The sequence below is a fragment of the Pyxicephalus adspersus genome, chromosome 1 (genome assembly GCF_032062135.1).
Source record: "Pyxicephalus adspersus chromosome 1, UCB_Pads_2.0, whole genome shotgun sequence".
Lineage (NCBI taxonomy): Eukaryota > Metazoa > Chordata > Amphibia > Anura > Pyxicephalidae > Pyxicephalus > Pyxicephalus adspersus.
In genome coordinates, this window is record NC_092858.1 from 176615323 (window position 1) to 176629049 (window position 13727).

Genomic DNA, 13727 nt, shown 5'->3' on the forward strand with positions numbered 1-13727 from the left:
CAGGGCAAGGAGTGGGAAAGGTAAGTGCCCATTTGCCCTTCTTATGGGCATTTTACCTGACTGCCCACCAGTGTCTGACATTGATGACACGTTAGGCCTGACCACGCCTCCACCCAAAATTCTATCCAATGCCAGCTGTGTGTGGCTTCATTTTCCTGAATTTCCAATTTATAAATCTTCCCACAACATTTCAATGGGATTACAATCAGGGCTTTGCCTAGGCCAGTCCAAAAATTCTTTTTCAGCCATCTATTGATTTTCTAGTATGCACCAGATCACTATTGTGTTGGAGGATCCATTTCCACTGCAAACACAAATATTGTGCAGCTTCCATCATATTTTCATCATGATACAAAAATCAAAATGACTTGATAACAGCAACCTGTCCAGATACTGAACAAAGCCCAATACATAATGTTTCACCACCATGCTTTACAGTTGGGATTTCTCTCAATCAGTTTATGCCAAACGTATACTCTGTTATTCTGAACACCTCTGTCCTTTCTCCATCACATATGATCTATAGAGCATTGTTACAAAGGGGGGGGGGCATTTGTGTATAGGTTCAATGACAAACTACAGCCGTGTCCTAATGTATTTATCAGACGGGAATATCTTTTCCTGCAACATTCCCACGCAAGAAAAATTGGTGAATCAATTTCAGATGTGTTGAAGCCAACTATCGCAGGCGTTTCATTCTTTTAGGATTAACCAATCAGCTGATCTGAGCTGGGCTGATCTGGCCAATCCTTGACACATTAGTCATCAAGTGGAGTTCAGATAATTTGTCAAACTTTATAAATCCGTTTCCAGAGTCATTGAAATCCTTAAACTTCTCCTGATGATGTCATGATGACATCACACAGGTGATATCAGACGGAGAGTCTCATTATTGTCACCTGATCTTGTCATGTGACTCTAATTTCATGATGGTGGTAAAATTTTAGGGTGCCCTTTCAAATCTGAATTTTGAGAATGAATACACCATGGCCGTGTTAGGTCTCACCCTTACTTGTAGGCACTCTATGATTGAAGGTCTAGTGGTTCCCGGTTCATAAATGTAAAGAAAGTCTATAATCCTCATGGGCGGTGCTTTATAATTCATTAACCAAGTAAAGCTGCTCTCATTGGACAGCGAGGGAACAGGGGACACGTTACAGGGGTCTGCTCCTAGGTTGACTATTCTAAGCTTTTATCATTTTGTTCTCTTCCAGGTCGATCTTCCGGCCTCTGATTCACATTTATTCTCTCCATGGAAAATTCCAGAATTTATTTTGCACTATTTAAATAAAATTTGATAATCAAAATATTTGGCCGATCCTTCGTCATTTGGGCCCATTCACTCTGTGGTCACCTACACATAAAACCCAACATGAGAACCCCACCAACAGCACCCCATTATAATGAATAGGGGTTGTGTGACATCCTATGGGTCTAAAGTATCAACAGGGGTAGGGTTTCTCCCTTTTAGCCAATCAAATACACACCTGAATCTGATTGGTGGCTGAGGTGGAGGAGCTTCACTGACCTATCAAAGAAAACCGACATTATGTACCCCAGCTGCTCATATAGTCAGGACCCCCCCAGTAGGTAACCTGTAGGGGGAGCAAAAATTGGTCTTGCTTAGGGTCCCTTTTTGGCAATGTATTGCTTATTGTGTATTAATTGATATAAGTGAACCAGAAGGAGGCACCCAGCACCCATTATAAAAGGGCCCTTATTTCCAGCCCTAGGTTCTTGCTGTGGCCAATCATAATGCCATCTTCCCCTCCACCACCAATTGGCACTGAGACAACTCCATTATATTTATTTCCCCACCCATATAAGAAATCTCCATCCACACTTATAAAATATTTTATTAAAATATTTTTTTTTTTCAAAACTGGGCTCTGTACATAGGAAATAAGCCATCCCAAGTCCCCCCCACACAATGTGTGTGAATGGTACGCTCCAAGTGACTGCACTCAGAGTACAACAGATAGCGACAGTCCTGACCAATCATAAGCCTCCATCTCAGAAGCTCCCACTGTGCACAGAATCTGGAGGTGTGATTGGATGACACCACTGGGCGGAGTTATCAAGCTACAGTCAGCATCAGCTTCTCTTTCTTCTTCCGCTTCCTCTTCTTCTCCTCAAACTTTTCTGTGGCGTCTGCAAAGAACATGACTTCCTCCTTGGCTTCAATCTCCCGCTTTAGGAAGTTCAGGGCAGCCATGTTTACACCCATAAGGTCCTGGAAGAAAAAAAGGGCGGTGAACACCTGAAGAGACGGCCCCCAAGCAGCAGGAGGATGTAATGATCTTTTCTTCTGCAGCAATACAAGAGATAGGGGCTCCAATTAAAAATAAACTTTTTTTGCCCCCTCAATACTTCCTTTATCACAATCTGGACCTTTTTTTTTTAAATTTATTTAAATATGGAACATCAATATTACAACTCAGCAACAAGAATGTGAAGCTCTCATCTCTTTTTCCTGCTCAGAAGGTTTCAATCAGACAAATGAAGCTGCAAAGCAAGCAGCGTATGAGAAGAAAATACAAAAACATCTTTCACCCAAATCCCCTCCTCCTCCACCAGGATGAAACTTCAAGACAATGATGAAAGTCAGACAGCAGCATATTACAGCACTGAGGGCTTCTTACCCGGACCTCCGACACCCGGGAGATGGTGCAGTTCTTTAAGTCTTCAATGACTCCCAGCAGCATCTGGTTGCTGGTGATTTGGCCAAAATGAATTCTGTATACAGAAAGCAGAAATGTCAAAATTATATATAAAAGTATAGCAAACATTTACCCTACTTGGAAGCGTTCACATTTTATTGGCATGAAATCAACGAATTAGATTTACCGTCTGGCATTCAATCTATCTGCCAGCTCATTATTGCCCCATAGTGATCCAACCTTCTCTAGTCCTAAAGTAATATCATCTGTGTATCGAGCACAACCCTCCCCAATCACAGTACAGATGTGACGGCAGCAGCCATATTGCCCGGTGAGGTCGTACCCAGCGTCAGAAAAAATCAGTCATTTTCCTTGTCACTGCAGTTTTCTGGTTTGTTTACACAGCAATCAGAAGCTTATCCCTGCTCTCTGTACATCAAATGACAATAATTAGTTCATGTAGTTATAAAATGTTTCTAAACGTAATAATAATGGTGCAGCAAATCTATAGAAATAGAAGGAAAACGTAGACTGTACTAAATATGTCGCCGGCAATCCCTTCAATAAACCTCCCTTCCAACCTTAGTCTTGCACAGTTGTGCCAGAAAATCACTGAGATACAATGGGTGCTACTCACTTGAGCAGGAAGAAGAGGCAGCGACAGATCAGCTCCACCTCCTGACTGCGGAGGATGTAATCCCTGAACAGAGTCAGCAGGTCGGGGACGTAGGAGAATGGCAGGACCAGCAGGGACTCCTCCAACTCACTGCAACAAAGAGAACAATTCCATAAATGCCCAGACTGCCCTCACCGCACCCCAACAATGCCCTCTTATATTCTGAGGATATTTATAATATGGAATGATGGAAATACACAAAACAGTTTTATTCTACAGCCAGCAGGTGTCACTGCGCCAGCCAGGGTGTATAAAGGGAGCCCTAATGTCAGGCTGCTACAATAGTGACACCTACTGGTGAGGGGAGACTATTACATCCAGATATAAATGTAATTAGGAAAACATTGGAAATAACAGTAATGATCTCAAGTTATATCAGAACAATAAAAGTTATTTTTTTTAAAAACACAACTAATATAACTTCTGATCTGACACAAGAGAAACCACACTAAAATTTCTGTGTCTGATATTTATTCACACAGAAGACTTTGCAATGTGAGCTGTCATATAATGCATAGCAGGTGACACAGGAAGTTGTAAAGCTGCATTAATGAACAGTGGTGTCACCGTCCTGTCTATACAGCATGGCAGAGAATTCCTTGATGACATACTCCAGGAGTATTAAAGATCCCTTGGCAGAGGGGAAAGGGTGTGAATTTTAGTTGTATTTTCAGCTTTAATTATATTGTAAAAAGACAATGGGGTAACATTTTAAGACATTCACATGTGATTCACCTATGGAGTCAATTTATTTTTTATAAATCCTTCATCCCTTAGATTGTCATCTCATCTCCATCCCCCTCATCTATAGGGATTTGCTCCTTGTAGGGACCCCTGGAGCCAGGGAGGAGGCAAAGGTAATATCACTCACCTTGATCTGACTTTCTTTATGACGTCCAGAACGTACGCTGAGGGCTGCGGGAAAGACAGAAAAGTTAGGAAAAAAGAATTACGGAACACAAACTAAAAAACATGGCCTTGTCTCCTATGGGGGCATTCTAAAAATCACCCTGGGATTTTTAAAAGAAGAAAATGTTACTTTGGGACAAAGAAAAATCTATCCAATGGGGACACAGGAAGAAAAAGGCTGAATTTTATAAATGTTCCCATTGAAGGAGAGGCAGAATGAGCTAAGAGCGCCATCTAGTGGTAATTTAGCATAGTGGCTGACTTAAGAATTTATTTGACTTGCATCAGATTGTCAGCCTGCAGAATGCAAATCTCTGGGGTTACCTAGACACAGCTCAGGGGGGAACTTTCTGGGGTTGAATTTTGATTATTATCTAGATTGTGAAACTGTCAGTCATAAATTGGCTTATAAATGGATTAGAAAAATGAACCTCATTTCTTTTACACTTACCGAGATGTTCCCATAGGCCTGCAGGATGGGGTGAACCTTCCGTGGGAGCTGTAAGTAAAGAAAACAAGGTGCCATTAATTATTTATACATATTAACCCTCCACATGCCAGCAGGGACACCAGAATCTGTTTTGGTAATACAATTTATAAAGCGAAACCCCGGCTCTGTGTTCTATTCACCTCTTTCCCAGCTGCTTTGCACAGGGCCTCGTGCTCCTGGATTTTGGCGCTCTCCTCTCGGTGTAGCTCCACGGCCTCCATGATGCGCTCAGTCTGAAAAAGATAAATGGACAATGAGTCTTGTAAGGGATTCAGATATCTGATACAATCAGGAAAAGTCTGCACAGTGAAGCCCAAGGATGACGGCTGTGTATGATGAGAATATAAAACGAAAGAATTGAATTCCACTCACAGCTTTCACAGTCTCAATGGTCTTCTTCCCCGCCAGCCCCGTCTCTCCTTCCTTCTCCCCCGCCACCTGCAAGGAAAAGGTTACCATTATCATTATTATGGGGCAGATAGGACCCCTCAGGGTGATAATTCAGACACACCGACATCCAACTCACCACCGGCTGGTCGCCTTTGCCTACGCTCTCCTCAAACTCCGCTTCACGTTGCTGGAAAGAGAGAAATATGAAGAAATATTACAAATTCATCATCATACAGCACAGTTATCAGCTTCCCCCCCACCACCACCTCATCCTACGACTTTCTCCTTGCACAGCATTTCCTCTTACCAACCCATCACCACCTGGACTTCATTTAAAACTGAAGGGCCCCGTGGACCCTCCATAGCAGCCCCTACCCCTTCCCCATCCACCTGGCACAGGCCCAGCCCTCACCATTTCCTGCTCCTCCTCCAGAATCAGCGGCTCCCTCGTCCTCTCCCACAGACGCAGCGACTTGTCATGTGATGCAGAGACGATGTGGTCACCGCTTGGACTGACTGCCAAGCACCAAACTTCTCCATGGTGGCCCTAAGAGCAAACAGAAACTTTATTGTCATGCACAGACTCTGATAAATGACGCAGAAAAATACAGAACATTGGATAGAAATCTCAGGTTTCAGCCCTCGCTCACCTCCAGAGTCTGAATCTGCTGGAAGTTATCGGCGTCCCATTGCTTCACCTTCCGGTCCTTCCCGCCGCTGAAGAATAAATGCGTCTTCGGGACAAACTGCAGGAACATGACGCTGCAAGGACGAGGATGACAAAAACCATTCATCAGCAACAATCTTCGCATAGGATATAATATATAAAGTGTTTTATACTTCTACAATCCTCCAATCTGTGGACATCCAAAACCCAGAGATTGTACCCAGCTACCGCCATCTTGGAGGCGATTTAGAAGTTAGAATATTTTTTTTATTTTTTTACTTCCAGGTATAGACACATTGATATTAGTGGTGAATCCCAAACAAATCTCACATTTCTGTGTTACATAAAGTTATATAAACTCCAAGCAGCCGAGAGCGTTGACTCACCTGTCATCATGGCCAAAGAGGGAACGGTGACAGTCGCCAAAATCCAGACCCCAAAGCTTGATATTCCGATCGGCAGAGCCGGTGACAATGATGGTGCTGTCCTGTAACAACCCAAAATCAGAACCTTACATTGTCTGCAGTGTCTGTACAACCCCCTGTACCCCCAAATCTGTACAATCCTCACTATGCACCCCCAGTCTGTACACTGCTCACTATGCACCCCCAGTCTGTACAATACTAACCCCCCCCCCCATTTGTATGGTGCCACAATCTCTCTCTCACAATCCCCCCTATACTACCCCTCATCTGTACTACAATCCCCCCTATACTATACCTCATCCGTACTACAATCCCCCCTATACTATACTACCCCTCATCCGTACTACAATCCCCCCTATACTATACTACCCCTCATCTGTACTACAATTCTCCCTATACTATACTACCCCTCATTTGTACTACAATCCCCCCCTATACTATACTACCCCCCTATACTATACTACCCCTCATCTGTACTACAATTCTCCCTATACTATACTACCCCTCATTTGTACTACAATCCCCCCCTATACTATACTACCCCTCATCTGTACTACAATTCTCCCTATACTATACTACCCCTCATTTGTACTACAATCGCCACACACAACTCTGGACTGTAGGGTACTGTAGTTCCCCCATACAACCCCCCCCCCATCTGTACAGTACGGCAATCCTCCCCATATACCCCCCATTTGTATTGTGCTACCAACCCTCCTATATACCTCCAGTCTGTAATACTTCAAATGAACCCCCATCTGCACTACAATCCCCCCATAACTCATCTGTACAATATTGCAATCCTTCCAATACCCCCCTGACTGTAAGGTACCCCAACCCCCCCCCATACACCCCCTTGTCTGTACTACAACCCCTGTAGGGTACTCACGTAGGAGATGTCCATACACAGGACGGGCAGTTTGTGTCCATACAGAGTGAGGAAGAACTGCAATGACAGAAGCGGAATGTTAGGACCGAGAAGAATTTGTAACTCCAGCTGAATATTTTGGGGGTTCCGGTTTTACCTTCAGGGTGTCTACAAAGAAGATTTTCACTGTACAATCGAGCAGAGACGCTGCGAGGAGCCGGCCGTCCGGGCTATAGCGCACACACAGCACATCCTCGTCCATCTGTAACACGCGGGTCTGCTTCATCGAGAGACGGCGGCTGCGGGGGAGATGCAGAATATTCTTATATTGGGGGGACAGCGGATGTTTGTGAATTGCACCCCCGCCCCACAGACATTGCTGAACCAAGCCACAACCCTTTAAGATTTGCCCATGGCAGGGGTAAGACTCCCACTCAGTACACCCGGATATTATTGGAGGAGAATCTCACCTGCCCTGATCCTCGGAGTCATCGCTGACCAATTCAAACTCCCAGAACTTCACAGCTTTGTCAGCCCCTCCGGTCACAAATCCTCTCTGCAAAATACGACGACAGAGATTACAGCAAACGTCCAATCAGAGTTCCATGGCCACCCCAAATCCTGCACCCCATTACCTGGTCAGGTGACAGGGAGATGGACCACAATGCCCCCTTATGGGCGTGTATGCTGTCCAGCTCGGTGCCCGAGGACAAATCAAACAGCTGCAGCTTCCCCGACTGAAAGAAAGGAAAGACAATGACGTCATTGGAGAAAGCTGAACGCTGCTCTATGTGCAGCAGCCGGCCCCGTACCATCTACTCCGGCAGGACTGCCCAGGGTGGGCTCTACAGGGTAAAGAGATCGGCAGCAATGCTGCATTTCCTGCACTTCATTCCAATACGCTTTATATCACCGCAGCAAAATGCACATAGAAATAATGCGACCCCCCCAATACCCCAGGCAAATGTTAAAAAAAAGTTTTGTCAAATAAAATGTGCTGATCCCAGAATGATCTCAGGAGGTGCCAGTGATGTCACCACTTCATTGTGGGCACCCTAAATGCCCCAGGACGCAGCAATGATGCCACTCTACCCTCCCCAGCACTGGATGAGTTTTTACCTCGGGGCTGGCAGAGAAGTTCTTTCATTTGTATGAAATGTGCTTTTTGCTCCTTATATGCAGACTAATGCAAAAAAATTGCATGTCACCATACACATGCGTGCTGAGTGCAATGCAGGAAATGCCCATGCTGTGGGTTCAGAGGAAATGCATTGGGGTTTGTGACCTAATCATCCCTAATGGGTTATATTTGCTGACATTAGAGGGTGAAACCTTTGCATGCTCAGAGAACTAATAAAAATCGCAGCAAATGCACCTGAGCGGCACAATGACTGAAATGCACCAACACAGCAATGCAATGTAATATCACCCAGCAATGCTTTGCATGTGGTGTGCGGCTCTTTGTGTCAACAATGCATTCCAACCCTAAAAACTGCTTCCTGTGCCCAGGAAAAAGAGAAATGTCGCATTCTGCCCTCTTTGTTGCATCATTTCATTGGTTTCCCTCACAATGCATCTTCCATGCATGTAACAGCCCAAGCTGGGTAAAAACTCACAGACATGGATACACAGAGTGCTCTGCTTCCCTCCTGCTTGAACCGCAATACTCATAATTCACCACTAGATGTCCTCAGACTGCTGGGATCTGTGACACCCAGGTGCCAACGCAAGCCGGCGCCCGTCGACGCGGCGGATATCTATGACGAGTCATTTTTCGTTCGTTTTAAAGAAAGGCACGACTGCATTGCACGCCGCCGACGTTTAATAAATATTTTTAAATCCTACGGGGGGCTGGCAGGACAGCAGACATGGACGGCCCGTATCACCATGCGTTATGAATGCTCCCCCCAGCAGCAGGCCGGTGGCATTACGGACTCACCTTGGTCCCCACAATGACGTGTCGGTCTCCGGGGACAAAGAGGGAGCAGAGGGCGTACTCGCATGTCATGGTCCGGATGCACTGCAGCGTCGACCTGAGAAAAGAGAGAACGAGTGACCCCACCGAACAGCTTAGGGGTAAATCTGAAATACACAAACCCCCCTCGGGGGAGGCGACCGTACCTGTTCCAGACTTTCACAGACTCTGCGGACGCCGAGAGCACGGCAATATTGTCGGAGCTGAACGCCAGGGTGCGCACATCACTGCGATGACCCCATAGGGTGAGCCGGGCGTTCTTGTTGCTCTCGATGGGGCCGGGCTGGGACGGATCCCCCAGCAGGGTGAAACATTCCACGCTGTTATTTTGCAGCAAAACCACCACTTTCACCTCCCCCCTGCCCGACGCCAGCAGGTCACATGACCTGAGAGGGCAGAAAGAGCCGGAATTAATCAACCGAGGAAATATTAAAGAAAATATAAAAAAACATAAAAATGTCATTACTTGATTTTGGAGGAGGCTTTGATGGTTGTGAGTTTCTGGATTTCGTCCTGGAGCGTCCTCTCCACCGCCGCCTGCGCAGGCTCCTCCCCCGGCTGTGCAGGCTCCTCCCCTTCCTTCTGCCTGAAACACCCAAAACGCATCAATAATATATGGCGGCCAATCATTGGTCAGGGAAACAGACAGCTGACGTGTGATTGGCTGCTGTGATAATCTACCCCCCTCCTATGCCAGCAGCGGGTATTGCCCCCCAGATGTGAAGCTGAAGCCCCTTCTTGTTTCTCCTCCGCAGTCCACAATTATGTACTACGCCACAGCCGCAGCACCCGACACTTGTTCTTCCAGTAGTCCACCTACACCCATTACTTCTCACTGCCACCCAACCTCCCTGGCCCCCCGTTGCCCCATTTGGCCCCCCGGCACTCACTTGATTTTCTTTTTGGCCCGTTTCAGTTTCCTTTCCATCTTTTTGCTGATTTCGTTCTCATTCAGAACACAGAAAACCTCCAGCTGGGAGTCGGGCCCCTGAGGACGAATGAAGAGTCACCATCAGGGCCCAGATCCACCAATCACCGAACAATTCTATTGGCGGGCAGAGGCTGGGGTGGCAGGCACCACGGGGAGGTCACATGACAGAACAAGGAGCACTGATTGGACAGCGATGGGCACAGCGGGCATTACAATGTCACTCACCCCGTCTGTATAGGAGATGCTCCACGCTCTGAGCTCGCTGTCCGCCGATCCGGTGAGAATTCGAGTTTCGTCTGAAAGAACCGTCAGACCCCAAACCTAACGAGGGGCAAATATTAGACATTTTACCACCTACAGATGATGAACACAACACTCGTTTTACCAGCACCAGACTGTAGGGGGCGCTCTATGTCACCTCTATGGTACAATGTAGGAATGTAATACGCTGCATGTGATGACATCATAGAGAGGGGCGGGGACAAAACCTGCAGGAACCGGCATGGAGGTGGAATGCAGGGCTGCAGGGTGGGGTAATTATATTATTTTACCCTGGAGCCATGTGTATTCTGCATGATGGGAAACTTCCAGGTCCATGTGTATCAATGGCAGTAATAGATTTCCACCAGTGAATGTTTGAGGGAATATCAGATTCACTGCTTTATAAACAGAGCCCTGGCAGCAGTGCAGGATCTAAGCACAAGAGCTGACACTCTAAACCCGTCCACCTACCTCGGTGCGATGGCCCACCATGGTCTGGAAGCAGTGCTGGGTGTCCAGGTCCCACCATTTCACCAGAGTGTCCTTACCACTGCCGAGAAAAACAAAACACGCTGACACCGCCACCCAAATCTTCCCGATTCCACATCCTCAGTGACCCCTCTGACAACCATAGCGCCCCCTAGGGGTTATTATAGTAATTGTTTTTCCTTTTCAATAACTCGGGGCTCCAAAACTCTTCTGGTCCAGGGCCCCGCCTGGCTACAATGCATTGAAAGAGAATACGACAAGATACAAAGAATCCAAAAATATCTCAGCCCCTCCCCCCCATGACAGACCCAATCACATGACTCATCAGCGGTCTCTCTGCAGAGGTCCAGAATGGCCCCTGCTGAATCTACAGCTCTGGGTCTGCCTGAATCTGCAGGCTGGCTGGGTCGGGCTTTTTACCCATGACTTTTCACTTGTTGTTGTGATTATAAAGGGGTCACAGTGGGGCTTTCCAGCTTTTTGGGGGGGGTGAATGGGGATCCTGATCACCCAACAGCCCCCCCACCCTGCCCATTACAGAAACTAAACTCGCATTGTGAGGTTGGGGTGTGTGGCGCCCCCCGGTGGTACCTGGTGATAAGGAGGTTCCTCTCCTTCAGGAACACGGCCTGGGTGACGGCGTCTTTGTGGCCCTTCAGTCGGTATAAGCCGCTCTCCTTAATGACGTCCCAGACGATGACATCCGTGTCCTGCAGGGGGAGAAACGGTTATTTCCCATCACACACCACCCAATATTATACATATATACCCCCCGGGGTATCACCCAAAGGGGGCTGCAGGGGCCACCTGATAATAAACCCCGATTGTAGGGCCAGGCAATCAGAGGCATCAGTGACAGATTTCAGGGCTGTCTGGGGGGTGAGGGGTTCTGATTGGGGAAAATCTCTGCAGTGTCCGGCCCATCCAGGGGCCCCTCAGCCGTAGCTAAGATCTAAACCATGCAAGCAGCCAATCAGGTGGCAGAGGTCTGACCGGCATACAAAGGGTCCGAACTCCATTTAAACCCAGCTGGGGGGGGGAGTACAGCAGCAATCTGGATGAGGGGCAGGAAAAGGGGTGGGGGCATTTAGAGCACTGCAAAAAAGAAACCTCCATAAACGTGTTATAGTGGAGGAGGGGGTCCGGGGCCACTTCAGAGATCATAAAATGTAATGGGGGCCTCTGAACTCAACACTGAGCAATATGGGGGGCACAGATCACATCCCATAGGAGTGACCCCCATTCCTTCCTGCAGGGGGAGACTGGGAGCTCCCTGGACTGGGCTCCTCGGGGGAGTTACCAATGGAGAGGCCCCGCCTACCTTGGAGCCGGAGACCAGGCGCCCCCCCAGGTGGTCGTAGCTCAGCACCGTCACAGCCGCCTTGTGCCCGTTGAAGGTGATTCCGCTCTCGCCGCTCAGCAGACTGAAAACCCGAATGGAGCCGTCCTCGTATCCAACAGCCAATGAGAGCCCATCGGGGGAGGGGCAGAGATGTGTCACTTCCTGCTTCTGGCCTTGTAGAATGAGGACCTGCAACAAAACAATCATGGCGCCGGTCACATGGAGACACGTGGAAATCTGCCCAACAGAAAGCTCCTCCCCTTAGCTCCAATGGGGCCAATCAGAGACTCAGGGCTGTACGGAGCTCATGACTGCCCCCTGGCACTGTGCAGGGTATGACCCCGGAATCTCTCACCCCACTGTGTGTGTTGGGGGTGCAGGGAGGAACCCCGATACAATGTGTCCATGTGTGAGGACGTCATTTAAAGGGACCCTGACAGTAATTACCCCCCATGTGTGGTAATAACACTAATCATGTGCATGAGGGGGCGGAGCCGGGGATGCTGGGGGGGGTGTAATTATAATTACCCAGGGCAGGGTAATAGGTTAACCCCTTACTAGCCCAGGTGAGTGCACACAGCCAGGACCATTATGGGGGGGTGGGGGTGTCACTGTCACCCCTTCCCCCCATTCTGCCCTTAGCCCCGCCCTCTTCTCATTCTCCAATCACATTTATAGAGTTTCACCCAAAACATCGCTTTATAGGTGTGTTAATAAAGCAGTGAATCTGACATTCAGCAAACATTCACTCACAGCTGATTGTGTTTTAGGCGATTGATTCACCATCAGAGAATGAAAGGTGAATGTCACATTCACCGCTTTATAAAATGACCCCAAGAAAGGTGAATGGATGGTTTCATCCTAGCATGGTGTCCCCAGGGGTGACATTCCTCTCACTTCCTGTATGGGTGACAACATCACAGTTTGGATTTCCCCGGGGTAAATACCGAAAGTAATTGCCCCAGTGGGGTCACACGGAGTGATAAAACCCTTGTAGGGGGTATAACCCTGATCACAGATTGTACAGCGCCATGGTATAGAGCCTCTCCATGACCGACCTTCTCTCCTTTGCGGGTGTCCCAGATGAAGACGTGTTCACAGGCGCCCACCGCCACATAGCGCCCCCTCTCTCCCCGCAGCGTGACATAGCAGATGTTGGACTTCTGCCCCGCTATTACCCCAAACACAGCGGAGGGGGCATAACGGAGGTATTGCTTGGTGATACCCATCGTACCTGGGGGGGAAACACAGAAAGGGGGTCAGATATACAGGGGGGAGGGGGACTGGGGGCTGGTCAGGGGTAATATAAGGGAAAGAGGGTGAGGGGTATTAGAATATGGGGCAAATAAAGGTATGGGGGGAGGGTAATAAGTAGGAGAAGAGGGGTATTATAGGTACAGATTCCAGTATGGGCCAGTTCTATGGTATATGGGGGGCAGATAGAGGTATGAAGGGGGTAAGAGGGGTAGAATGAGGGGGATATAAGGGGCATCAGGGGTCTCCATCCAGCAAATATTATTGTCAGATATCAGTATGGGGGGTATTATGGGGGCAGATATCAGTATGGGGGCATTATGGGGGCAGATATCGGTAATGGGCACAGATATCGGTAGTGGGCAGTAATATGGGGGTAGATATTGGTAG

At 47.8% G+C, this 13727-nt stretch overlaps 2 protein-coding genes across 2 annotated transcripts in view; one reads left to right on the plus strand and one right to left on the minus strand.

Moving 5' to 3' along the window:
- SPAG17 (sperm associated antigen 17) overlaps nucleotides 1–1369 on the plus strand; it is a gene marked incomplete at its 5' end in the record, with an annotated part of 39650 nt that extends 38281 nt beyond the window's left edge. Inside the window, 1 exon segment of the mRNA XM_072423165.1 lies at nucleotides 1215–1369. Coding sequence (XP_072279266.1) covers nucleotides 1215–1234 — 20 coding nt within the window.
- A 469-nt stretch (nucleotides 1370–1838) lies between these two features.
- On the minus strand, nucleotides 1839–13317 carry WDR3 (WD repeat domain 3). Its single transcript, XM_072423265.1, has 24 exons — nucleotides 13142–13317; nucleotides 12063–12272; nucleotides 11333–11451; nucleotides 10724–10802; nucleotides 10139–10312; nucleotides 9951–10066; nucleotides 9527–9646; nucleotides 9207–9446; nucleotides 9025–9118; nucleotides 7721–7822; nucleotides 7556–7641; nucleotides 7243–7384; nucleotides 7107–7163; nucleotides 6179–6279; nucleotides 5776–5887; nucleotides 5538–5672; nucleotides 5262–5312; nucleotides 5108–5173; nucleotides 4876–4968; nucleotides 4697–4744; nucleotides 4208–4251; nucleotides 3298–3426; nucleotides 2643–2736; nucleotides 1839–2233 (listed from the first exon to the last, which is right to left on the minus strand). Exons 1-24 carry the CDS (start codon nucleotides 13310–13312, stop codon nucleotides 2078–2080), a joined length of 2739 nt encoding a protein of 912 aa, XP_072279366.1. The 5' UTR covers nucleotides 13313–13317; the 3' UTR covers nucleotides 1839–2077.
- Between the last annotated feature and the right edge of the window lie 410 nt (nucleotides 13318–13727).